The following is a 27,877-nucleotide window of genomic DNA, read 5'->3' as shown; positions in this document are numbered from 1 at the left end:
CAGGAAAACCAGGCCTGCTCGCTATTCTGACTGTGAGAAGCAGCTTTCTTCCAAGGTTTTGCCATCCTGTGTTTTCTCAGTTATGAATGCATGCCCATAATATTGCTGTCTTCATGATGGAGAGATGGTACAATGAATTCCAAATTTCATTTTGAAATGCTTTGTTTCCATTGTTTTTAAACATGCCTCTGTATTTCATATGCTCAGGTGGTCTAAATGGATGCATGTTTGTCAGTTGCTACAGAACAGCACTGATCCACAGCATGTAGAAATCACTTAATTGCTCTCTCAATTCACCTGCATTCCATCATATGACTGTGCTATGCATCTCTTTACTTACCATTGGCTCTACAAAAGCCAGCAGCAGCCACGGGAAGGAAGAAAAAGTTTTGGCAAAACTCTTTAAGGTAAGAACTCTGCAATCTGCCTAGCTGCCCACCTGCATTTACAAAGTAATTTTGTAAAGGTGGCCAGAAGCTCCTAATAGTTTGGAACACGGTGTCCATTCCTCACCTGATCACAAGTATTGTTCTTGCACAGCTGGCATCCCTGCACAGAGAAGCAGCTCCATTGACACCAATAAAGTCCTTCATGGACATTCAGCTCCTCTGACACCAATAAAGTCTTTCATGTACATATTAGCATGTTTTCACCCCAGCTTTGTCACCTAAGCACATGAAACCAACACATGCCCTCGACCCCTCAAACCAGCAGGGTCTGAACTCTGTATATGCAATATTGTTAGTAGCCTGTGAGTAGCCCTTCAGACAGCTTTGCTAATTCACTGTGAACAAGATATAAGTATCAGGATGTGTGATCAACAGTATGGAGAAGGGCTGGGAAACGGATTCTCTTAATCATCCATGAGTAATAAAAGCCCTGTGGAAAATCCCATCTGAGGTGGAAAACCTCGTCTCCAGTGTGTTGCATCTGCCATGAGAGAGGGAGCCATATCTTTGTTACAAACAAAAGGAATAGCTTTCAGTTGGAAGTATATTACAGCAAATATAGGTCAGCTCAGTTTTCTAGATGGCTTTCAGTGGCTGCACAAAGAATAAATAAGCTCTGAGCTCCTCTGTTTTAGCTGTAACTGACTTCCCTTGCCTTCCTCATCTTTCTTCTCCAGTTTGCTAAAAAAAAAGAAACCCAAACCACCACCACACCTACCTGGATGAAAGCATGACATCCTTAGAGACAAAATGTGTGCTATAAGCCATGTTTGGAGGACTGGTGAAACTGGAGTAAGATGCTGTTGTGATTGCCTGGGCTCCTGACAAGTGTTGCAGGAAGACATAGTCCTATGTGAAACCCGGAGCCAGAGGATGTGATTACATTGCACGCACTGCAGCACAAGTGCATATTTTAGGTGGTATGGTGCCTGAAATTCTAGGCTTTGCAGACACAGCTTCAATAGCCATTTTTAGTCATCTATCCTTCCACTCAGTTTGGTTGCTGTGTTCAGTGACTAAGCTCAGACTGTCAGCAGCACCAACCCAAACATCGTCTGCAACACAGAGCTTTAGGCTCTGAATCAACACACTCATAACACATCCTGAGAGCAAAAGAAAAGGCAGAAAGTCACTTAGCTCTGAGGAGATCAGGAATGCTCTCTCAGTGCACCAAAAGTAGCACTCTGGGCTAAGTGCTGGCCTCCAGGAATGCTCTGGCATTGCCCTCCTCATCCCAGTACTGAGACACTGTTGGTACAGGGGCAGATCCCACTGCTGGCCTCTGATTTGCTGGTGCTTCCCACTGCTTTGCCCAGAGGGAGCGTCTGCCTGCGCAGGGACAAAGCCCGGCTCTGCTGCTCCTCGGCTCCACACCCTCTGCCTGCACCTTTCAGCAGCACTGCCTTTTTGCAGTTTAAATGTTTCTTTTTAGAGTGCCTTTTATTTGCAGCTTGGAGAGCAAGGGGACAAGAGATGGGATAGAGATACTGAAGTAGTAATTTACATAATCTGATTAACAGAGGATTATCCTATGGCTGCTGAACAGCCTTAGTGTGCTTGAGCTAAAAACCTTACTATTCATTGCTCTTGGCACCCTGCAGGACGGCTGCACCTGCAGCACCAGCTAATTCTCTCCTGGGGACTTCAAGGAAGGAGAAAAGCGGGGCCATATTTTTATTATTATCTGGGGGAGTGTTGAGGACCTGCAGCTTCTTGTGTGTAAACCCTAATTGATCTGTCTGCATTAGTCTTCAGGAAGCTGAAATGAAGGCTGAGCCGGTTGGCATTACAGGGAACAGCCATCGCCTTTGAAAAGGGCCAGCTCACAGTGTGGCTCCTCCCAGTCTCTCTGTGGGTAGGTCATCAGGGCCCATCTGGATCCACTGCAGAAAGGAGCTCGGTAGAAAAAACCTACTGCACATTCAAGAGCCAGAAGCACAGTTTCCCCTGTGCTCAGCAGCAGTCTGCTCAGCTGGGAGCACACCGGACCCAACACTTCCTCTAACATCACCAGAGGGCTTGTCAAGCTGTAGCACACATCTCTCCCCTTGAGAGCAAAGTAGTGACACAGGAATGAGTATGCTTAGAGCTTTCCAAGCCTCACACACAATGTGTGTGACCTTTTATTGCTCCTCACCCCAAGTTGCCACATGGTCCACTTAACCCAGAACTTGGTTGAGGTGGCAAGTGTGTGAAGTGCAGCAGTATCTACCAGAGCAACCCAGTTGAAGGATCAGAGGAGAAGCAATAAGCCTGCACAACAGCTCTTACAAGAGTGTTGCAGAGACAAGATTATTTTAGTCAATAACCTACCACCACGCTAACTAGCTAAGCGCTTGTTAGGCATTTGCTAATAATTTAATTAACTAGCTAAGCACTTGCAAATATTTTAATCACCTAACGATTAAGTAAGTACTCCTTTAAATTGCAAAAAAACTAAAGAGTTGTGAAAAAGTGGTCTCCCTTAATTTTCTTCATAGTGTTTGCCAGGTGGCCCTTCATGGTCTGATTCCTTTAGCAGTGATGTGTGGCAAACTGTGAAACAGGTGGTTAATACAATAACCACTGTTACTTTAGTTTCTCTCTAACTATTGATTTATACTTCATATAATCACAATATACACTTATTTACCTGGCACAGGTGTTTGTTAGGAAAACTTGTCTGTTGCCAGTGCAGGTGGATGGGGCGAGTGGACTGGTGTCTTTCTATTAGTGTTTAACCAATCACTATGATATTGAGAAATTTTGTAATAGTTAAGAACCAATCAAGATAAAGGGCAAATTAAAAGATGGACATTTCATGCAAGCTTTTGTTGGCAAATGCTGTTCTTCGTTTGAAATGTATAAAAACCTTGAAAATTGTATCTAACACTGGAGCACAATTGGAGGAGATATCCTCTGTACTTCCCAACGCTGTATAATAAAGAAGTGCCTGCTTCTCTGTATCTCTGTGAGATAAGTTCATTTGCGATTGGGGATCCATCAACAAGGGCAGTTCAAGACCTCCCATGCCAGAGAGTAGATAACTCTCCTGTAGCAGTTCACCAGCACATAACAGCATTAACTGGGGCTGAGTAGAGCTCTCGTAGAAGTTGAGGGAGATGGATGAATTTCAAGTCCTGGCAAGAAGAGTTCAGCTGCTGATTTCAACAGACCCAGATCTGCACCCCAAATGTCCACCCATGATGAAAGGGTAAAAACTGCAAGCTGAGAAACATGTTAGCTATAGAATGGAAAGAACTGGGAATGCAGATCTCCAGATTAGGAGAAGCAGCAGGTAGCACGAGCAGGACCATCCCACACACATTCACATCAGAGCCAGGGAAAGAGGAGCAATGTGTACATTTTTCCATTGTTCAGAGAGACATCTGTAAAGCCAGGCAATCATAAGAGGTTTTGGAGCCTTTCAAGGAAACAAAAACTGGACTTTCCAGGAAGGAAGGAAGGAAGGAAGGAAGGAAGGAAGGAAGGAAGGAAGGAAGGAAGGAAGGAAGGAAAGAAAGAAAGAAAGAAAGAAAGAAAGAAAGAAAGAAAGAAAGAAAGAAAGAAAGAAAGAAAGAAAGAAAATTTAAATTTAATCCTTCAGGAGAAATGCTGCAATATAATCATCCAAGACTAATTGTGAGTCTTTGTTGCCAGGAGTATACACATTCTCACAGCTAGGCTTGGAGATGCTGGTGTTGCTTTACATATTCACTCATGCCTGCTGCATTTGTCTGAGAGTCTCTGAAGACCTGCATGACAGCTGCCATTCACAGATTAGAGGACTGGAGCATCTCTTATGAGGAAAGGCTGCAAGACCTGGGGCTGTTTAGCCTGGAGAAGGCTGTCAGGGGAACTTGATAAAGTTATAAACACCTAAAGGGTGGGTGTTGAGAGAATGGGGCCAGTCTTTTTCCTGTAGTGCCCAGTGACAGGACAAGGGGTAGCTGGCACACTTGAGAAACTTCTTTCCCATAAGTGGGGAGGGAGCCTTGGCATAGGCTGCCCAGGGAGGGTGTGGAGTCTCCTTCTCTGGAGGTTTTCAAAACCTGCCTGCACCTGATGGAGCTCAACCTGCTTTAGCAGGGGGTTGGACTAGATGATCTAGAGGTCTCTTCCAACCCCTACCATTCTGTGATTCTGTAAAACAGATTTTCAGTGTGATGTGTCTTTCTTACTTCCACCAACAGAGCTGTGTGAATGATTAAGGCTACATACTGGACAAATTGAACAGGGCAATTGAAGAGAATCATCAAGTCACTCTGCACCTTTGTTTCTCCAATTTCTCCTGCTCTTCTGAAGCAAGGAGTGGAAACCACTTCTGACTTTCAGGTGACAAGCACAAGAACAAAACCTGAGAAGCAGACAAGACTTTGTGTGCACATACTGTCCTCTCCACCGAGTGCTTTCTTTTTTCAAGGTGTGGTGACACAAAGAGCTGTTCTTTTGTTGTACGTTGCACAGAGACCAGGATCTAAACCCTAGTGCTACCTGGAAACAGTAACTTGCAGCCGCTGGCTGATGTGCTTTGGCTTGCACCATGTCCACACTCCAGCATACAGGCATCACCAAGACACTTCTATGACTTGATGTAGTTAATGTTCCTGGATCTAGTAGTTAACTAGTGTCAATACAAAGGGATAACTCCATCCTAGGGTAAAAAAGGTCTCAAGCATCAAGGAAGTTCATCTCTGTTGCTAAACTAATCTTTCATAATGGCATCTGCCCAGACGCCAAGAGGGGTGAGGAACTGACAGCCATTCCACTAGCATTTCTCTGTGCTGCATGCTGTGGAGAACCTGTTTCCTACAGAGCCTTATTTATCTGTACAGCTGTAGCTTAATGAGGTCCCCTTGCACCAAATGGTGAATTTAGACTCTTGCCTCTTGAGCAGAAAAACATTTGAAAGGGAAAGAGACAAAATAGAGGTAAGAGAGCTTGCACATGTTGGTAGGTAAAAGTCAGGGTCCTTCTTCACTAGATCTTATCACTTTAGTACAGGCGTGTTCTGTATTTTGGAATTAAAGGGCTGGTACATATCATCTACATCTCGTGGTGTCCCAGGAAAGAGAATGTTATCACAGATTACAGATAGAGACAACAGCAGCATTTGTTTGCTCCATCATGTGTTTCCAGAGATGGACTTTTATATGTATTCCCCAGAGCTCAGCAGCCAGAACAATAAAACTTCCTCACAGCTGCTCTTACTTTTTCCCATGCTTCTGTCCCAGGACAAAAAGAGGCACCAGAGCTATTTAGCTGACATGTTCCCCCAGGTACACAAACCTGACCTACAGGAAGTAAAGAAAATGTATAGCATGAACAGAATGAAGAAAAAATCCCAACCCTTTCTCTTGGGCAGCAAGCAGATTTCTCCCTGTAAATCTTCGACCCACAAGTAGCAGTAGCTTCTCTCCAGCATGCAGCAGCCAAAGCTTTGGAGCAAAAAGCATGACAAGTAAACATATCCAAATATCAGAGTTGGGCTCTGAGGACAACAATTAGAGGAAAGGATGCATCTGTGCACGTGAGGAAATTGCCCTATGAACAGAAAGGTGCAACAAACACAGGTCTTCCCTCCTTTTCCTTTTTCCAGCCCTGCCCCCATGCCTGCCTGGACCTACTCAGGCTCCCTGCACAGCTGAAAAACTGTTTCAAAATGCAGGACAGCTCAGCTCTGAAGCCCTTGTGTTATTTATGAGTTTGGAAATCTGAGCCATTCAGTTCACTTCCAGTAAATAGCAATGATTGGAAGGAGGGAGGGGTAGGCTTGTGTGCAGCTCTTCATTCTCTATTCATTGTGAAAAGAGGATCACTCCAGCTAACTGGCCCATGGAGATAAGGATTTCAGACAATTTGCATTAGCCTGATAAGCCAGGTTTGCATTTCGTAAAGGTCATTTGTTAAGAACCTCAGTAAAATAAAATACAGTCAGAAGGATTATCAACACAACTCAGTTCCACTCACACCCCTTTGCCAGCCCCCACTGACAGGTTTGGGGTTTTTTACCTACAAATAAAGCTCTCTGCTTGTGTCCCAGCTCTCTAGGATGGAGTACAGAGAGAGGATGAGAAGTAGTCAGGGAGACCTGGGGAGGACACGGAAGACTAGTCTAAAAACCTTCCAGTTGTTACTGGTCACTGCCAGAGCCGTGATCTTCATCGGGGATATGTGGTGGGGCAGCAATGCCCACCCAGTGAGTGGCTGGGATTTGCCACTTTCTGGTGTAAACCAGAGCAGCTGGGCATCAGCAGCCTTCCGCTCTTTGTTATCAGCTAAGGATCAGATCAGAAAGAAGGAGTTTGTACCTGTTTACCTCTATTTTGTGTTTTCCCCTTTCCTCACACACACACAAAGAAAGGGCCCTAACAGGCAAAACACTAGGTACTCCCAAACCCCTGGCAGTCTTCTCCCTTCCCTCTAGGAATTGGCCTTAGGCATTTTGTTGTATACTAGCCCTGCTGAATGATGGAAAACTATTAGAACATCCCCTGCACTCCCTTTTTCCCCCATTTCTTCCCAGCTTCAGCACTAGCGGGGAACATACCAGACCCAGGACTTTGCCTTTCCAGGAGCTAGATGCCCATTTCTGCACTGACCCTATGCATTATTCAGGTATTATACAGCAAATTCAGATTAAGTCCCTTTGCCCCCCACCCTGGATCATGAGTCCCAAGGGAAAGGCAGCCACACAAGTACAAATTGTTAACAACACAAGGTCTTTTACGTTTTGACAACCAGTGCAATTACAAAGTCACTCAAGGTATGAAATCTATTGCTTTCAACTGCCGTTGTTGCACCTGCTTTTGTTGAGTTTTGTTGGAAGAAGAACTTAACCAGAAAGTATTCTGGTACTCTAGCACTCTGGTAGAAATGCTACTAAGATAGCATTTCTACTTCAGTGCTGGCTAACATCGTGGAGTAGCACACCAACTAGTACTGCCAGTAAGGACAGCTCTGTCTCACTCATGCCTTTTGTTTAAGGTCTCCAATCCTCTGCATGAACATCAGTGACCATGCACAAAAGTTGCATTAACCCCATTTCAAACACAGGTTCCTCCATTTCAGGCCCATATATAAGTGAAATCTGGGCTTGCGTGGCCCCAGTGCCAAAGCCTTGTAGCTCTTCAGTGCTGGTTCTGGTGAACCCCTTATTTCAAGAAGTGAAATGTGAGATGTGGCAGTATGGACACCACTCTGGATAAAATCAAAAGCATCCAGTTTCGAGTTTCAACCAGCTTCATATCAGTCTGCCAAATCAGATATTAGTGAGGGCTGGTTAGCACTCAGAGAGGCTGGGGGAGCTCTTGGAAGATGAGGTGATCAAAACAAGAAGAGGTAATGCAATTTTCTGGGATGTCCCTTGGCTTGCTCACAGGAGATATCATAGACCATTACTCTTAGGTCAGGACAGCTCTACTGTACAACATGGAAAGACAGGTCTGAGGGCAGCAGATTGATTGGCTGAGTTCATTAGCTGCTTGTAATGCAGTGGTCACAAAAGACCAGTAATGAAGATGCTATGGATGGTCTCATTGCATTGTCCTTTAGCAACAGTTTGATCTCAGCAGGAAAAAAACCAGGTACCTGTTCTGAACAAGCAATGAATGCATTGCAAGGGCATCCTTAACCCAGAGAAGTTGCTACAGCACGTGGCTGCAGGGTGCTAAGGGCTTCAGCAGCACAGGTAAGTCACCACAGATGGCTACCGGCAGCACATGCCAAGGTCTCTGCTGGAGGTGGGCTCCAGCCTTTTTCACAGGTGCTGTGCCTGTGTTGCCAGGTATGTTACATATCTCTGTTAGGCTCATAGAGCAAAATGCCAGCATCCAAGAATACTGCAGAATCACCCCTGACTCCCAGCCAAAAGCTCTACTGACATCCTTTTCCCTATCTGTGCTAGGACTACAAGTCACAGAAATGCCTCTTTTCTTTCCAAATGCAGAGGAGGACACCATGTCCTTTGGCTGTGGAGGGGGAGAGGCTACCTTACACCACAGCAGAAGTCAGTCCCTGGGGAGGGAGGAGAAGGCATGTACCAAGAATGCCTCCTATTCTTCTAAAGAGTGCTCCAAAACCCATCGGGTCTCTTTACCTGGGGGGTTACAGGAGTACTAGTACTAGCAATCTGTACTAGTGTAGATCGTCCTATGTGGACCAGACTGGGAGTTCAGGTTGCAGGTCTGTGCTTGCTTCACTGCCTTCCCTGCTAAAGTGTATTTGCTCAGGAATACATGCCTGCATGCCAGTATAACTACAGTCAGAATGGGTGAGCTTGTTTTGAGCAATGTCTTTTCACATATAGGCACAACCTGGGATTTCTGTGCATTTCCTAATACCTGTGTCATACGAAAAGAACATGATTACCAGCAGAAGACTGACATATTAAGTTCATGGAGAAAGCAGACAACTGCAGTGACTGGCCATGTTACACTGACAATATCATTTTTTCTTGCTTCATAACTTCCTAACTATAAAATATATTTACAAATTGGACACGAGTGTTACTGTCAACAGTAACTGGTGAACATTTGCCACATGTTCTTAGGAAAGAGCATTTGTGCTTCTTTTGCTGCTTACTCCTGTATCTTTCTGTCACTTTCAGAAAACCACTTAGTCTTTGTCTCCACTTTTCTGCTTACAAACTGGATTTAACAGTTACCTTATTTAGGAAGGTCGTAGTGAATTGAGTTAAATCCATTTGGTGGCTGGTCACCAGTGGTGTTCCCCAGGGCTCGGTGGTGGGGCCTGCTTTAACAACTTTATCAATTATCTGGATGAGGGGATTGAGTGCACCCCCTGTAAATTCCAGATGACACCAAGCTGGGCAGGTACATAGATCTGCTTGAGGGCCCTGGGCAGGCTGGAGTGATGGGTTGAGGCGAATCGCATGAGGTTCAACAAGGCCTTGTCTCTGAGGAGCTTGTCCAGAGATGGGCAACAAAGCTGGTAAAGGGTCTGGAGAACGAGTCTGATGAGCAGCAGCTGAGGAAGCTGGGGATATTTAGCCTAGAGGAGAATGAACAGAGGTATGATCACTCTCTACCACTACCTGAAGAGGAGCTGTAGTGAGGAGGAGATCAATCTCTTCTCTCTAGGAACAAATGACAGGAGACGAGGAAATGGGCTCAAGTTGCACCAGAGGAGGTCAGGATTGCACATTAGGAAGAACTTTTTCCCCAAGAGGGTTATTAAGCATTGGCACAGGCTGCCCAGGGAGGTGGTGGAGTCACCATCCCTAGAGATAGTCAAGACACGTAGATGAAGTGCTGAGGGATATGGTTTAGTTAAGTGATGGGCCTGGCAGTGTAAGGTCAGTGGTTGGACTTGATGGTCTTAAAGGTCTTTTCCAACTGTAATGATTCTATGATTCTATGCATTCTATGCATATCTCAGATATCCTATTGCCTTGAGTGATACCAATGCTCTGTGCCCTGGTGTTCTGAAGTACAGGTATGTCGTGGTTTGGCCCAGCTAGCACAGAAGCACGACGACGGTCTCTTGCTTGGTGCCCCCATTCATCCCCACCCTTGTTAGGATGGTGGAGGCCCCAGTGAAGTGGAAGGAAAAAGATAAGCAAGGTTGTTGTGGATTAAGACAAGGGCAGGGAGGGCTCGCTGCCAATCACAGTTCCAGGCAAAACAGACTCCAGCACTCAGAGAGGAGAGTAGGAAAGTTTATTCTACAAGAAACAGAACAGAATAAAAGCAAAAAGGGAGTAGGATGATGAGAAAATTACAACCAGCACTTTAAGATCTCACTCCCCCATCCCTCCTTTCTTCCCAGGCCCAGCTCACTGCTCCCAATATCTCTACCTCCTTCCCCATCAACGGCTCAGGGGGGCAGGGAATGGGGGATGTGGTCAGTCTCTCCCAGATGGGCTCTGCCACTTCTGTCTTCTCAGATGAGGACGACTCCTGGCATTCTTCCCCTGCTCCAACATGGGGTTCCTCCCCCGGGACACAGTCCTTAATGCAATTCTCTGGTGTGGATTGCTCCCAAAAGCTGCAGCTTCTGCCAATACAGGGTCCCTCACATGGCACACAGTCCTTGGTGAATATCTCTGACGTGGATTCTTCGCTGCGGTTGCAGTTTCTGCAGTTACAGGGTCCCTCTCTCAGGACAAGACCTCTTCTGGCATAAGTTTAATAAGCTGCTTTGTCGTGGGTTCCTCCCCACAGTTACAGCTGTGGATATTGGCTCCCTTCCTCGGGACATGGCCTCTTCCAGCCATAAAGATCACTGCCCCTGGTTCAGAATCTTCAGTGAAATGGTTGGGTCCCTCCCATGGGACACAGCCTCCTCCAGCCATAGTCACTGTCCCTGGCTCGGGGCCTTTAATGAAGTGAATCGCTGCCCCTGGTCTGGGGCCAGCTTTAGCAAAATGAGTCTCTGCCCCTGATACGGGCTCATTATCAAAATGAGTCTCTACCACCGATGCGGGGTCTTTAAAGAAATGAAAATAAATCTCAGCTTCACCAGTTCTCTCCACAGAATGCAGGGGAGTCTCTGCTCCAGCACACCTCCTCCTCTCTTTCATCACTGACCTTGGAGTCCGCATGGTTGTTCCTCTCACTGTTCCTGCTCCTTGCACCACCACCAGCCAGAAGAAGGAGGGGCAGAAGGAAGGAAGATGGAGGAAGAAACCTCCCCTTCTGGCTTCTTCTTAAAAAGTGATTGTGGAGGCATGTAATTGGCTCAGCCCCAGAAGTGGGTCTGGCTCAGAGCGGGGGAGAGTTGTGAGCAACTTCTTACAGGAGTCATCTTTACAGCCCCTTTCCCCTTACCAGAAAAGGCTGTCATGTCAAGCCATGACAAGGTATCTTACACCCCCCAACAGTCAAGCTAGTTGATGAGAAAAGAACGTATTCAGAAGTTTTAGAGAAACGCTAGGAGTATGCAGTATGATCAGCAAAAGCATTTCACGTAGTAAATGCCGGATAAAGTTTCTCTTCTCTTTTAAGCTGCAGGAAAAAAGGCACAACCACAGAAGCATTAGTTTTCCTCCTTTAAGAATAAAACTTCATTGTCTCTTCTTCTTTTTATTTTTGAAGGAGAAAGCTCTCACCCCATTCTTCTCTTGACAGACTTCATGACCTAAGATGAAGGTTGAGAATTCTAGCACAGCAAACTATGCAAACCATTTGCTTGTAACACCCAAAACTAGCATCTCACAGATTCAAGAGAGACAGTGTAACAAAACCAACTACTTTTTCATTTGGACAGCAAAGAAAGATCCTATTTTCAGGACCCTCACTTATCTGTATCATCACTGTTTTTTGTCTACCTTCCATTTCTGACTTTAAAAGAACAGCGGGATGGAAAATACACAGGCCTTTCTTCTATCAGAAGATTCCTTCCAGATAGATTGAAAGCAGCAGCATCTCCTTCAGACACTCACTGCCCTGCAGGGCCAAGCACTCTGTTCTGTGTGTGAACTGCAAGATTGTTCCACCACCTGTTTGGCTCCGACATATCCTTCTGAAGAGCTGCCAGAGTTATTGAAAACTACTACTGAATCATGGAAAAGAGGAACTACCTCCACAGGTGACCTTCCTGTGCTCTCATTTGCCTCTCTTCCTGCCAATCATGGAAAGGGAGTATAAAAATGCCTTCCTTTTTGTAAACATCTTTTATGGCTTTTGAAAAGGGTTCCTTTACAGTTCCTTCTCTTCAGACAATCCTATTTCTTTGCAGTTACTGCAGAGCTTTGAACACCTTCCTAGCCTCATCTCAGTTATGGGTATTCTTTGAATAGGCTCTGCTACCTTTAATAGTTCCACATTTGTGACATGCTCTGTTTGCCATAAAAAAAAAAGTCAAGGGATTTGGATGGTGTTGCTTAAGACCTTAAATGCCTTGAAGGGAATTTAGAAATTGCCCTCTGCTCCAAAGCACTTTTGAAATGAAGTAAGTTAGTAAGTTAGGAAGCTAAAACAGAATTAAGCACTCATTGCAGACAATGCTATTCAGGAGAACCTAACAAATGCCTAATTCTGTGTGTTGCCAGGGGGAATGATGAGGCTTCAGTCATATGGTGTGCCTCCAAAGAACATCAGTTCTACAACATTTGCATCCTTGGGATACAAACTGTAGGACATCTGCAGTCAAGGTACTGCTTAAGTGCAATGTGTTTGTACAACGGCAGAATCATTTTTGTGCATATGGGTACCTGCCTTATTCCAAGTATTTTTTCTGTGTCCAAGTATCTTTATTAGAATATAAGAGCTCAAGGTAGACAGTCAATAAGCAGCATAAGAAACAGTTTCATTTTTTTTCACCGTGCACTAGTCACAGTAACTGCAGTGAAGTGTGCTAAATGCAGCCCATGACGACAAAAGGATAAGACTATATATCAAGTTATGAGTTAGACTCTCCTTCTTTTAATCAGTGTTAAATATACAGTTTTATCTTCAGAAGAGAAAATGTCTTAACCTGAAGAATAACTCAACCGGTATAATCAACTAAGACATTCTCCCTTTCAAGGTCATGCGTTTTTTTTCCATTAGCCTTTCCATCTACAAAGTAAAAAAATTGACAGGATTATAATCTTCTGATAGTATCTCCTCTTTCACTCTTAAATATCCATCACATCAGGCTTACTGTACGTTATTAACCAAAAAAATTTCACAATGTTCCAAACACAAAAACCATACAGACATTGGCTTTTTTCTGTTTTAAGGAAAAAAATACAAAAAATGCTACCTGAGAAATTACCCCTTACGATGTAACATTTACTTTACTGAATAAACAGCATTAGCAAGACTTTACATCTCTTAGTTAGTCAAAGCTAACAGAGTTACCACACCAACTGAAGAGCCCTCATGAGGAGCAGTTGCCAGGAGCTGAATAATATACGTCCATGCTTCAGCGGCAGGAGACCGCTGGAACTGAGAAGACTGTCAGGAAAAGCCACACAGCACACATCAGGACAAAAAACAGCAGGAAGGGAAGCGCCCGAATGTACCTGGAACCTATGATACAGCAGCCAAAGCACTGCTGCATGGCAGTGGCTACTGCTTCTCTCCAGAACTGTACACATTTGAAACCACAAAGCCAAAACCCATAGATCAACAGAATGCAGACTCAACTTTCTTCTAACCAGTGAAAGGTGGAAAAGCTGTGACCCGCAAACAGTCTCTCTGCTTTAGCAAGGAAAGAAGAGACACAGGTTTGCTGCAAGTAAACATGAGCTCCATTTGGTACCTCAACATTGGTCTGCAAGTGCTCCCGGTTCTGTACTGCATGTTCTGGTCATAGCTCACTACTGGCTTTAGTGCCCTTGTCTTTCCAGCATAGCAGGACTGCAACAAACTTGGACACTACTGGAAACTATACTTGGAAGCTACTATCCATCTCCAAAATACTGACAGAGAAGCTTACCTCACGGATCAAAAGGGCAAGCAGAAGCAGGAGAAAGAGCTGTCAGGCTTCCACTTCCTTCCTATCCAAAGGCTAATGTCACACTAGCACTTCACTTGCCATTATGCTTTTTTGATGGAACAGTTGGCATTTGCACACATTTCTGCTTACACTTAGAGAAAAGGGCTGCAATTCTCTGAGATATCTGTTCTGTGAGCCCACATTAGACACAAAACTATCAATAGCTTCATTTCTATCTACTTAAAAGAAAGCAGGGATAGCTATAATTTTCTAAAACCTAGTCAAAACATGTACATTGAGAACACATTATCCAGCACATCAAAACCAGAGTGGGTTTTTTTCATGGGAAAGACATCCCTGTGTTATACCCCTTTACGTTCTAAGAAGAGAAAGATTTAAAAAAAAAAAAAAAAAAAAAGAGCAGATAACATTCTGCCACAATTGCATGCAGTGGTTAGTCCACAAACCCACCCCAACTGTTACTGGAAGATGTCTGAGGTGGACTGTTTCTCCTTCCAGTCATTTAGTATGACACCGTTACCCAACATCTCTGACATACAGAGCAGGTGAGTCACAGGAATTCTGTGTACCAGATATATTCCACTCACAAGAACAACCTGTTGTGTATCGCAGTAGTGTATCAGTCTCAAATTAAGCACATTTTGAGGTACTCACAGCTCTGGTGTTTAACAGTTGAATATTCACAAGACCTCCTCTGAAAACAAAGGAACCTCTCTGGGATTTTTTCCATCCTATCCTCCTTCTAAGCCAGACATTGCCAAGGTTTTGATGATCCCAGTAAAGTCTAAGCCACCTGGCCACTGTTCACATTTAAACAGCTAACTGCCTGTTAAGCTTATGCAACATTTCTTCTCTATTCCCTTTGTGCAGCTTCTCTTTCAGCTTTCCCTCTCTTCAGCTGCCTTGCATCTCTTCCTTTAACCACCTGGAAAATGCTCAACAAAGGTGAAAAAAACCCACCTGTTAAATAAAATAAGGTAAATGTCTCCTTTGGAAATGAAAGAGAAATTACACAAAGAACTGATCTTGATGCCCCTGGGAAACAGGGAATTACAAAGATACAGCTTCAAGGATGTCAGGCATGCTCTACCAGGAAGCAAGTGATCAGTAGATCTGAATGACATCGTCCCACTCATCAACAGGCCAGACACCATTGTACTGCACATTTGATGGTGAGCTCTTCCAGTCCCATGTCTTCACAGGAACCTTCCAGTCTGGGCCATAGTTGGCTTCAACATACTGAAGGGCTTCACAGGGCACATGTACCTTGAGTTCTACAAATTCAGTCCAACACAGAGTAAACTTTGGAAAAAGATACCTGTGTCATAAGAAAAGAATGTGGTTACCATCAGAAGACTGACATATTAAGTTCATGGAGAAAGCAGGCAACTGCAGTGACTGGCCATGTTACACTGATAACATCATTTTTTCTTATTTCATAACTTCCTAACTATAAAATACTATTTACAAATTGGACACAAGTGTTACTGTCAACAGTAACTGGTGAACATTTGCCACATGTTCTTAGGAAAGAGCATTTGTGCTTCTTTTGCTGCTTACTTCCATAAAGTCCTCTACGTTTAAGAACCTATCACATTGACTTATTTTAAGGGTTACAGCATGCAGATTCAGTTCTTGTAAAAACTTATTCTCTGCTGAAGAATACAACTTGTAAGCAAACAGGAGGTCTCAATTGCTGTAACTCCAAGACAAAGAGGATGTACAAGCTTGCTTCTGTCTGCAGTGCTGATCAAGGAAGTATTTGTGTACATGAAAGCGCAAACCATACAGCCAGACCAGTAAGGTTTAGAAACCAGTGCTCCAAGGAAACAGAGATGAAAAATGACTAATGAAAAACATCTGAGACTCTAAATGAGAAATACTTTCATTCTTAATACTTTTATTTAGCAAGATGTATATGAAGTGTGCCTGTCTGTTTCCCTTTCTGAAGAAAATGTCTTTTATCATTTTCTTTTATGCTACAAGGGAATTTGAGAAGCGTATGCCAACTCCATTGGTGTGAAAGCAGCTATTGCAGTTTAGACACACAACAAAGGTCTGTTTTGGATAACTATGAAATTGTTGCTGTCTTCTAAGAAAAACATTCTGCAATGCAGCATATTTTCTGAGGGAATATTCCAAGAGCTCCTCCTTTAGTCTACTTGTAAAAGGGCTTTTGATTTGGGTCATCAAAATGTCTCCCCCAATCTTTGTTTATCATTCCAGAACAAAGACAGAACCAAGACAAGGACTCAGACATTATCCCCACCTGGATGGCAATGTTCACTCAGTTCCCATTACCTAAATATAAGCAAATACAGTTGCGGAAAAACAGGAAAGATGATGAAAAGATGAAATCCTATAGAAGCCAACGAGGTTTTCAACTAGATTGCAACTGCTTCTTTCTGAGTTAAGAAGGGTAATGGAAAAAAACGAAGCTAATTATCAAAACTGATATTGTTCAGTCTGCTGAGCAGAAGAGGAAGCTGTTGTACTTACTTGCTGACTTAATAGTGAAGGGCACAAAGCAAAAAATGTGGGATTCTACTTAAAATTCCACTTTCAGAACACACACAACAAGGTTGCAGTAGTTAGCTGTGTTGCTGTCACAACATTACAAAGTATTACAAATCATTACTACAAAATTGGAAACTACAGGGTTTACTTTGCGAGGACAATTGAGGTCTTTTGCCACAGCCCTCTATCATCAAGACAGATGCCTAAGGATTTGTTTTTTACTGCAAAATTAGTTTGTGCAACAAACAGTTTCAGAGACTTCTTTTTCACCTTATTTAACTCAGAGCTGGTCATAAACCAGAAAAGATCGGCTTGATATGTGACACGACAGCATTGCTTTCCATTTCATGACAGAATGACACTTGATAAGCCCAGCACCCTTCAAGTAACGCATAGTACGGCTTCCTTTCTACTTCTCTGGTCTGCGCAAAAACCTCCAACAGCACGCAACACATAAAATGCCACCAGTAAACACTAGCTTGTTAAATTTCTTTCCTATTAGAGGTACAAATCCAGTTCATACTTAAATTTCTTGCCAGATTTGGCCTGAGTTCCTCCATTCCATATATGGTCATCCTCTTCATAGAAGAAAAATATGTCAAGTTTCACATCATCTTCACCCTGGAAAGAGAGCTCCAAGCTGTCTTCTACCTGCAAGACAAAAAATACACACTGTGCATACTCATAAAAATACAAGGTTACTTAAGCCAGCAGGTTTCAGAAAGCAAATTTATTTTGGTCAGGTAAGCAGAGTGACTCCCACCCTGAGTAAAATACACTAATTCTGCAACTTTATTTTTTTTCTTATGCCTTGAGAACACTGGAAATTTTCTGCACCTCAGTGGGACTACCTTCTCTTTCCTCCCTTTAGCCTCAAAAGCTTCAGCTTCACTTCCTGGTCCTCTGCCAAAACAAAATAATCTCAGTGAAAAAACAGGATTAGTAGGTGTCTTCACTTAACACACTTCTTCAGTGATAAAACATTCACTAGCACCAATGATATGTCACTTCAACTGTGTCTGAATCTTCCTATTCCTGCAACTTTGTTTCTTCTCTCCACCATTCTGTAAGTCACACTCTGAAAAAGCTAAACACAGATCCACATCAGCTAATAAGGAACTAGCCCAGTGCAAACCTCAAACCCTTCTTCCCTTTCTGCTGGTTTTATAGACAAGGCTGCAGATAAATCTCAGAGCTATCACCAGTCCGCCCATATGATGACGCCCATCCAGTCTCAAAGACAACAACTTCTGAGGTGGAATTTAGACTCCTCAAACAGGCCTGAAGCTATTAAGAAGGGTGTTTTCTCACACTCTGTCCAAGAGAACAAAAAAATTCAAAAAGTTTCTATGTTTAGGTAAAACTCTAATTTAGAGTCAGCATCTGTTGAGAAGACTTCAGATGCCCACTTCCATGTAAGTAATCTGCAGCTGTACTCAAACTGGCAAACCCACAGAAAGACACAAAGCAAATTGTTCAACTACTTACCTTGCCAAATTTGTGCTTCAGCGGTAATCCTGCTTTCTGAAAGGCTGGAATGATATCTGCTTTATAGTCCCTTATAAAGACTCCTAAATCCACATCTTTGCTGTGAGGAATAACATTGCACTGCCTATACCAGCCTGAGGGAAAAAATAAAAAAAGGAAAAAGACCCAAACTATTTAATTCACCCAGGAATATGAGAAAAATATCAACAGAACAAAAGCAACATAAAAATGAACTGCCATAAGGTCACCAGGCAGGTATGTTTGAATGAGGCCATAAACCAGACTTCTGCCTTTCTCTAGTGTGAAATTAACCACAACAAAGAAAACAAATATTACTGCACTTAGAGTCAACTCCTTCCCTCAGAAAGCCAAATACTAACTTTACTAAAGATAAAATTTCTTCAGTTTTCAAATCTCAAGGTCTTTAAAGAAAAAATATTCTTTATCTGGACCCAAATCTAATCAGCAATGAAAGTTAAAGGGCTACAGCTGTGCTTTTAATTTGAGACTATTAAGTAGTATCTGAGGAGTCACCACTGCAAAACAGTAAGACAAGAAGTGGCACATCCTTTTGTCTGTTCTAGTAACTGTTCATTCAGAAAATTATATTCCTTAGGGCTAAACAAATACAAGTCAAATGTGCCCACACCTGAGTTTTCACAAGCTATTTTAATAACAAAATGACCTTCACCAGTGATGTTATTACTTCCACCTTCAGCAGAACTGAAATCTTGCAGTACTCACTGGAATAGGAAGACATTTTATTAAAAGGATGTGGGTTTAAATAAATGAATAAATGTAAACTGTATTTTAAACTAAGTCAGTGATAAAAATCAAATTGCATGGCAAGAAAAGTGAGGTGAGAGTCTACTTGGACAGCAGAAATATGTTGCCCATTGCTGTGCTTTGCAACTAGCATTTCATCAAATTTTAAGTCACATAATCTAGGGAATTGCTTATTACTTTCCAAGCCATGATCAACACACCACAGACAACTGCTAACAACATTAAATGCTCCATGAGAAACCTGCTCAGAATCTCCGAGGCTCAGGTCTCTAAAGACAAAGCATTTTGTCAGGATCAAAAACTGCCAGTGCCACATCTCACCTTCCAACCCAACCTAGCACATTTAACCCCAGCCATAGAGAACAAAATGTTTAAAATTTCACATGAGTTTAAAAACAAAACATAACACAAATGTTTTACCAAGGCACGTTCCACTGCTCAACCAGAACTTTACTCCCAAGTTATTCAGTGTCAGGGCAGCCAGGTGGAGCAAGGATTTTGCTTTTTTCCTGAACTCCACTGCATCAAGAGAGGTATCATCAGGATACAGCTGGAAAGAAAGAGAAAGCAAGCCATTGTGAAAGAGTAAACCTGTCCCTTCATTTTTCAATGTCCTAAGAAAAAGCTACCTTTAAGAGTTTCCTTAACTCATACCTGGGCAGTATCTATTTTCACATATACAGCCCAGTCTGAGAATACTCATGAGAATGACAAATTAAAAATCTGAAATACCAGTTTTTCCAAACTAGTAGAACATAAATTCACAGTAAAGCAGAATATGAATACGTGTATTAGACACCAACTCCCAGCACTTGGCAACACCACAGGTGAACCCTAGCTCTGCACATGCTGAGGTCAACAGCAACAGCCACAGCCCAGGGGAACACAAGGCCAGGACCAGAGCTGCCTTCAGCACATCGTTTTCCTTGGCGCCCCCAAGTGTTACAAGGGATGGTGACAATTTCTGCCATTAGAACAAAAGGTCATGCCCAATTTTCAGATACCACCATGGCAAAATCTTCTGTGAGCACAAAGCCAAAAGTAACATGGCAGTCTTTTGTTCAGGTGTTACCAAGAACAATATACCAATCAGTTTCATGACTGATGGTTTCACGAAGCACTCCTGAGCTGAAAAGAATACTTACATTTCAAAACAGATGCCAGCTGCTTCTTTCAATATTAAAGCAAGCTCCAACAAAGTTCAACATACCTTCTGAGGAATATTTTCTCTGCCATGGCCATTTCTGGTTGCAGGTTTTAGAACTGAAGCAGAGCATGCTGACAGCTTCTGTCCTTGTCATGCACAAAGTGACAACACACAAGTACTCTTGGGTACTGTCTCCCTCCTGCTACACATATAGGGAACTATGGCCTACCAGAATATACAGGGAAGATCCTCCCTTCCCCGAGACCTCCAATGTCCAAAGAATGGAACTTCTGCTGTCTTATTCCCCTTCCATGAAAGCAGAGATGGCTCAAATTCAGTGACCTGATTCTAACTCCACGGTCTTAACTGTGGTAACTCTTGACTATCTCTTGTCTCTGTCCTTTTCAAGCCAGAACAAAATGTTCCCTGTACTCCAGCAGAAAGGTTTCTACCATCTGCTATGCGGGACAGCAATATTCTAAAACTAATGCTCTAAGTAGTGATGAAAACATTAGTCTACATGGTCAAAAAACAATAAATTGAGTCATTTTGGAATGAATACACCTTTCAAATAAACTGAACTAGGAACCATGCAGCACTTGGTTCAAAAGAATATAAAAGAAAGTATCATCGCTCAGAGTTTTAATTGCTGTAAGGAAAATTTTCAGCCACAAAGATGCAGAAGATCTTAGTCTTATTTACATGAAATCTATTTAACAGTAACAATGTGTGAGAAATAGAGACATGTTGGCCCCCTCTTCACTTCAAAGATTTAGAAAATGGAAAAAAATGTGCTCACAGGTAAAAAAGACCAGTATTTTCAGTTGAAGTTTTAGTTTTATTGCCACCTACTAAACTCTGAGAATTAAGTCTCAAGAGGCTGTATTTAACTTGATGTATGCAAACAGTCCCATCTAGGTAAAACCCAGAGAACTGTTTGTAGGTTTGGGTCAATCAGTTGAAACATACATTACATCTCAGAGACACTACCACTAACCTGAAAGAAAGCCCGAGCTTCTCTGTATCTACATTCAAGAAATCTAGAGTGTGACATCTCCTCTAGAAAACTGGATGGATTTTTTGGAATTTGAACTTTTAAGTCATCAATGGAAACAAGAAGTAGTTCTGGTCTGTAGAGAAAGAAAGATGACGCATTACTCCATTCAACTCTTTTATAAATAAGAAGCCACTTTTTCATCTAGTTCAGGTTAAAATCTTAATGCATACTACTTGTACTGACTCCTCTGTCTAAATATACCCAAAACCAATTACAGAAGGAAAGCAACAAGAGCTTCAACAAATTCTCCGTGTACTTCAAAAATTTATTTAAAATGAAAAAAAAAAAGCCTATAAGTTGAGTCAGATCACCGATTCCTTTACCGAATCATGACTTGCACTGAATTTGTGCAGAGCATTTGGAAATTCAAGCTACTTGGTTGTTAAGTACAGGATTCACTAAAGAGCCACATTTTACTCTGTACTTTGAAGCTATTTGCATTTTAAACCTAAAAACTGTTCAGCTTTCACAATGAATGAAATGTGGTATTTAACAGCTTACTACAAACTTACTACAAAAAGTTGACTTCAAACATCTAGGTGCACAATCGGTGCAGATTACAAGTTTTAAAAGAGAGTGATGTCAGCTTTTTAAGGAAAAGGTTCAACAGACTTATTTTGACCTGTGAAATGTTCAGCTGTTTTTCTCTGACCCACAGAATGTACACACACCCTAGAGGCAGGCTCTTCTCAAAGCCTAGCAGTGCATGCTTGGCTTTGAAAACACTGACGATGTTTGCCATGATCTGTATATCGTGAAATACTGCTATTGAAAGCATTGTAAGAGAAGGCAGACACTTAATAGTACCTTTACCAACGTAATACCACATTTAAGCCTAAGACTATGGACAAATAATGCCACCAATTCAAACATCTATACAAGAAAAGGGTTCCCTCAGAACATTAAGAGTGTGGGTTAGACGTGATGGTTGGCACAGATCCTGTGGTACAAATGTCATCTCTTTTTAGTCATCATTAACACTGATTGTTTGGACTGCTATGGAATGGATTTCCATCTTTTCCCCTTTTCTTTTAGTATTCCTGATCTGTATTCAACTTTTGGATACATACAATTACAGAAAGAACACCAAATATCTATCAGCTAGTACTAAATCTCTCGCCAGTCCTACACAGATGGCAACCAACAGATACCAAACTTTTCAACACATTAATGATAAACCACTGCCTCCAGAAGAAGATCCTCTGGTACACTCAACCTCAGCTATGAGTTCTTTGACTTCTCTCATCTTCCTCCCTGATTCAACTTGGCTACACAGCAGCTTCTTCTAAAATGTAGTTAATTTACAAACAGTAGGAATCTCTTGTTTTCAGGTAAACACAATTGCATTTACCTTCATTCCTTAATTTACCTGCACTTTGACTGCTGAACTGTACAACGAACTCAATTTTACAACCTGATTATAGGACACAGAATAACTTTATATTCAGGAAAAAGGAATTCTTTTGGAAGTGCCATCATGGCTTTCTCCATCCCCTGTTTTGAACTCACTTTTCATATGCTCCAGGGTAGTGACCGAAGTGGAGTTTCCTGAAAGACACAAACTTTCTGTCCATATGCTGCTTGAGCCTCAGGGGGCCATGCCAGAGATAATTACCGCTTCTCTCATAGAACACTACCAGGTGAATTGCATGAGATGACATTTTAAATATGTAGTGCAAGGGAATTTCAATCCCTGACAGGTCATCCATCCCATCCAGGCGGGGGTCCTTGTTTATGATCTTTAACCATTGGAACCCCATTTTCTCAGCAGCTCTAAAAAGGCCGACCTAAAAATGAGAGAGAGGGAGAGATGGGGCCAGGGAGGTGCAGGGGTGAAGCTAAAGATTAGAGAATCCCAAATTGAATGCTCAATGTTTATTGTTATCATACACTATTCCTTGTTTTCATTTTCTGGTCAGACTTACACACAAACTACTCCAAAATTTCCAAGATTTCAGATATCAGCAACCATAAGCAATTCCAACCACTGTATTTCCTTGTCTTAAACTTTAGCCCTCAACTGTTCAATAAAACAGCAAATAAACATTGTCAGACATGCTTGGATGAGGTTTACTCCTTGCCATAGCACCCTTCTCTGCATCCTCAAATTGTTCTCTGAAGCTATTCTTGTGATGAACTTGGCATTCTTAAGTTCTTGAATAACACCACCACTAATGCAAAAAAGGTCTGGATACCTTTTAACTTTTAAATATAGTTTCCTCTACCAACACCTTTGCAAGATTTCCACAAAATGAGTTGAGAGGCCTTAACACAAACATGATAGCAGTATGCCACAAAATCGTAGGACAGCTGAATGCATTACAATACACAAATGGTAACGGAAGAAAAGGCACTTACTTCATGTTTCCATGTTTTATCCAGTAGAGCAAAAGTAGTAAAGTCCCTTGGAGCACAAAAGTATTTGCATTCTGGACTAGGGCCATCAGGAGAATTTCTGATCTGTTCAATGTCTTTATCAACCAGTCCCAGGATCAAAGGATCGATCAAATACACTGGTATATTGTGACTGGATATTAAGCCTAGGAACTTCCTAACCACATACTGTTTGACAGAGGATAAAATTGTAAGTTAGAAACACGATCTTTAAGCATACAAAGGTTAATACATCAAAAATCCCAATGCACTGACAGAAAGAAATCTTGTGTCTCAACACATTTTCTGAGTGTGCACTTTACTTCTGTGAATCATGGAAATGGAAACTTTCTCTTTCAGAACAACAGGCTGCTCTCAGGCTTTCCAGGTCTCTAAGACTAGAGCAAGAACCTTTCAGCTTCAATCAGAACTTTGCACAAATAAGAGCACCTTAACTCTAGTGTGCTAGTCTTGAACTTCAGGCTGCCTAAACTCGTAGATTCTTTCCAGCTCTACATTGAGTTGGAAAGCACTTGATTAAACCAGAGATTATAGGTAAAGAAGTGACACAGGTGTGGGTGCTGAGAGAGCTGGCTGATGTTATTCCAAGATTGTTCTGCAACATCTTGAAAGACAGTGGTGACCAGGAGCTGTTCCTCAAGTGCCAGAAAAGGCAAGTTCATGGCATCTTCAAAAAGGAGGATCTGGGGAACGCTGGGCATCTTAATCTCAGTCTCCAACAGGTTTCTGGAGCAAAAGCCCCTGGAAAGCCACATCCAAGCACACGAAGCACAAAGATGGGACTGGGAAGGCCAGCCAAAGGCAAAATGCACGTAATCACACCACACACCTTGTAAGAAGTCTGTGGGCACAGCAAGAGCAATAGACACTGTTCACACTTTGACTTTAGCAAGGCTTTTGACCCACCCCCACACCTCAAGCATGACACCTGCTGTAGAGAAGCACAATTCAGTAAGAAAGTAGCAAGTGAGTTCTATCCAGCTTTCAGATACTAGTCTACTCAGGGTACTCAACCCTGCCAGTACTGCATAAAGGGTTAAAAGCTGCAACAAGAAGGTCCTATGGCCAATGACAGAATTTATTAATTTGACTCAGTGGAGAATTTTAATCAAGTACATTTAAATGTCCATGGCAGACAGAAGCCACAGCCACCCTGCTACTAAAAATGTGGTGGATGTATTTAACTGTAACAGTTAAACTTATGACTTAAAGCACCATTCTAGTCAGAACAGCACTGTCAGAGTTCATGTCTGTTACATCTCAAGGTGTCTACAATGGCCTGCTGCCCAAGCCACTTGCCCTGCAAGCTTACTCTGGCTTTCTAACTGAAGCTCTAACCTTCCTCCTGTGCAGCTGCTGAGTCTGTTCAACCAGACTCTGCAGGCCAGTCTCCAATTCTGGCCTCAGACATAAAAACATGAAGACAGAATGCAAATCAGCAGAATTTAGGCAGCAACACTACATGTGCTGTACAAGCAGAATTAAGGCCACTTTCTTAGCATTTCAGCTATACGAGCCAAAAGGGATGTGCCAGCATTATTTCTAGAACTAAAACTAGCAGATGAGACTGATGAACAGGAAACAAATTTGTGCAAAAGAAAAGTCTTTTAGCTGAAACTTTAATAATTGGTTAAAAGAAATGGTGATGACGACATGCAGCTAAGAGAAACATATTCAAATAAGAGTATTTTTGACTCACCATGTAGGGATTCTGAAGAGCACCAAGTACCTGGCAAGACTGTGGAGCATTCTGTTCTGTTACTAATGATCTCATAAGATCAAGTTAGAGCTCAATGAGAACTCTGTCCACAGACTAGCAAATCAGACACTCACTGTGACCACACCACCTAAAACCTATCAGGTATTTTCAAGGAGTGTCACCTTCAAGAACAGTAGGATATTACTGGCATGAGCAAGAAGCCCACAGAGCAACTGGTTTGGACTACTCCCAAGAACAGCTCTTAACCAGAGCACCTTGTATCTTGCTCCGCAGCAACACAGTATTTAAATGGCTATTTTACTAACAAGCAATATTATCCTACTGCTTCCAAAGCAAAAGGCAGCCAGCTCCCAGCACATTGATCTCTTTAACCATCTGTGCTGTTTTCCTACTGGGAGGTCTGTTGACAAAAGACTTCTGTAAAAGTTCTTCTAAACAAACAAAACTACACATACCATAACTGAGCTTATGATTCCCTGAGGCCAAGAAGATGATTTGGTTGCACTCAATCCTGCAAACCTTAAGCAAGGTGTAACAAAAAACATCCCATTTCAAGTATTAAATGGCACTCCTAACATTGCTCCTGAACACTGTAATACAGCAACTGGTGGATGACGAAATGTGTTCTTTTCCTACTTGTGAAGAGCTTTATGACCAAGCATAAGCAAGTAACACAAAACAGTAAGCGTCAGGTCAAACAACTGGAGCACACAAAACAGTATTCTGAGTCCTGAGAGCATACTACCAACTACCTAACAAGCTGCACATCAAACAAGCCAATCTTTTCAACACAGTCTGAAAGAATATTGAAACCTGTACCAAAACTTCTGTATCTGAGAGAACAAGCTTTGCTTCTCAAAACATTAACACCACCACTAAGGACTACACAGGCAAAGGCTGCTATTTCTCAACTGCATTTTAAACTGATGTTTTGAAATAGTTAATAATTTAATACAGTGAAGAAAGCACCTCTTAGTCCTTAATACTAAAAAATCTCCAGTGATCGGGAAAGGGAACTGGACCCTGAGTTTGCAATTCTGCCAGAGTTCCGTGAAGCTTGCAGAAGGACCATATGAACTCATGACACTATACGTACCCATCTAGTGCTGTCTTGGCCTGGCTGGCTTCCTCTGACTTTGGAGAAAACTGCTCCATTCTGTCAAAACCAAAGAAGGGAAGAGCAAGGGAGAAAAGAAAAAAAAGAAAGTTTTGGTTCAATCTCTGCTTAGGGATTTCTTCACAGAACATTTATCTATTTAGCACTTTTTAATTATGGCCATGGTTATGCTTCTAGTCACTCAACTAGTTTCATGATGAGAAATCTTAAACAAATGCTCTGGCCTAATATATACACAAGGACAATGCAAGCCTTGGGGACCTCCAGACACGCAAGGAATGCACAACCAGGCTTCAGGTTTCTAAGTCAACATGGCAGTAAATGCATAATGTGAAGACAACAAACAGAAACATCGTTAGGCAAATACCACTGAGGAATAGACAGCAGCACTATGCCCCGTGTTTTACCAGTCGTAATCCTAAATAATTAAATTTGAAAAAAAATATATTCATACTGTAAGGTCAAAGCAGTTGATGGCTCAGCTTTTGGCTTTTCAAAAGTATGAAGAATTTCTCATTCACAGCCTTGTTTACAATCAGAAACTGTGAGAAAGATGTCAAAGGTTGTGGTACCACCTAGCCCTAAGAATGTCCACATTTAAGAACGTCTTCACTAAAGGGTAAAAAAAAAAAAAAAAAACCCACCACAGGAAACACAACTCTTATGCAGTTCTCCTGCAAAAAATAAACCAAGTTCCTTTGTTGAATCTGCATTGCAACTGTATACTATGAAGCCAATAAAAAATCCCAGAGTAGTTCACAGATAGAAACAGGTCTCTGTTTCTCCTGTTACAGAAAATCACGCTCAACTGAACATCCCACAGGTAGTATAAGAACAGGGTTTAATCTATAATAGCTAGAAAATTATGAGAATAAATCACAAAGCACTAAGACAACTGCAGAAAAGCTTAGTTTTCTTTTAAAAACACCACTGCTGAAAACCCTTAAACCAGTAAATGCTACCTTGTTTCTTCATAAAAAACTCTAAGACAGTGCTTCGTTTGAGTTCACTTTCAGTAAGAGTCACTTAACAACAAGAGTAGTAAGGCTTGTAAAGATTAAGTCTTGGTGTCTCCCAACCTGCAAACGGCAATCCCACTTCAGAAACAACGGGATGCCTCTGGCTGACACGAATGCGTTAGAACACCCGGCTGGCAACTGGAATGTGACCGTACCCCTGCCGTTAGAAACTTGCCCGAGCTACCTACCCACTCCCTTCCCGTCGGTGCTATTGGAAGAGTTTGCCACAGGAGGGAAGACTGGGGGCGGCACTCATGCTACTGGGCCATACTGCATTCTACTGCGTTATTTCACAAAAATAAGCCCTTGCGGGACAGCTCGCTCTTACCTTCTGCGACAGGTAGAACTTGTAATAGTACAACTGGAAAAGGAGGAAAACCAGGCTGGTCAGAGACAGGAGAGCCAGGACCACGTTCTTGTTGATTTTCTGCATTAGTCTTGAGGTCGCTCTCGATCACCGCCTGGAAGCAGCGCAGCCTCGCTCATCTTCTCCGGTCTGCCTCCCAGCTGCTCCCCGCGCCCGCACGGTAGGGTAGGGTGGGGCGGGCCGGGCCGCCGCGCAGGCCGCACCGGCAGCAAGTCGGACGCTGACAGCAGGCCCAGGCCGGGCGCCCTGCGGAGCAGCCAAGGGCGCTCAGCTCCAGCCACCCCGGCCCCGGCGCTCTCGCTCCCCTGCCCGCGGCGCGGCGCCGGGTATCGCAGCCCCTGCCCGACGCCGGCGGCCCTGCACCGCCCCGTCGAAAGCGCCGCTCGCCCCACTACTCTCCGCGCATGCGCGCGGGCCGAGCCTGCACCAA

The 27,877-nt window shown here is 42.8% G+C and overlaps 1 protein-coding gene across 5 annotated transcripts; it reads right to left on the bottom strand.

The window, feature by feature from the left end:
• Positions 1-9,348: 9,348 nt before the first annotated feature.
• Positions 9,349-27,835, bottom strand: FKTN (fukutin). 5 transcript variants are annotated; one of them, XR_009820834.1, is made up of 10 exons: positions 27,409-27,835; positions 26,041-26,100; positions 23,189-23,392; positions 22,340-22,617; positions 20,771-20,903; positions 19,047-19,176; positions 17,841-17,974; positions 16,876-17,003; positions 14,796-15,153; positions 9,349-9,440 (listed from the first exon to the last, which is right to left on the bottom strand). XR_009820834.1 is itself a non-coding variant. In XM_062017920.1 (10 exons), the coding sequence occupies exons 1-9, from the start codon at positions 27,511-27,513 to the stop codon at positions 14,940-14,942; spliced, it is 1,386 nt and encodes a 461-aa protein (XP_061873904.1). In that variant the 5' UTR covers positions 27,514-27,835; the 3' UTR covers positions 11,402-13,321; positions 14,898-14,939. The 5 variants fall into 5 exon arrangements, 2 of the variants coding, with proteins under 2 accessions (XP_061873904.1, XP_010202378.2); XR_009820832.1 differs by lacking the exon at positions 9,349-9,440 and adding an exon at positions 10,100-11,395; XR_009820833.1 differs by lacking the exon at positions 9,349-9,440 and adding an exon at positions 11,402-12,949.
• Between the last annotated feature and the right edge of the window lie 42 nt (positions 27,836-27,877).

This window comes from Colius striatus, chromosome Z, assembly GCF_028858725.1.
Source record: "Colius striatus isolate bColStr4 chromosome Z, bColStr4.1.hap1, whole genome shotgun sequence".
Classification (NCBI taxonomy): Eukaryota; Metazoa; Chordata; class Aves; order Coliiformes; family Coliidae; genus Colius; species Colius striatus.
The sequence above is the reverse complement of the archived record's forward strand: the minus strand, read 5'-3'. Positions and strand labels throughout refer to the sequence as shown.

Excerpts from the sequence above, each read along its gene's own strand:
- FKTN (XM_010204076.2), bottom strand. The coding sequence starts at position 27,513 with ATGCAGAAAATCAACAAGAACGTGGTCCTGGCTCTCCTGTCTCTGACC. Across the intron at positions 22,618-23,188 it reads ATAAAACATGGAAACATGAA|GTCGGCCTTTTTAGAGCTGC; the intron begins GTAAGTGCCTTT and ends TCTCATTTTTAG. Across the intron at positions 20,904-22,339 it reads TACCCTGGAGCATATGAAAA|ACCAGAACTACTTCTTGTTT; the intron begins GTGAGTTCAAAA and ends CTTTCTCTACAG.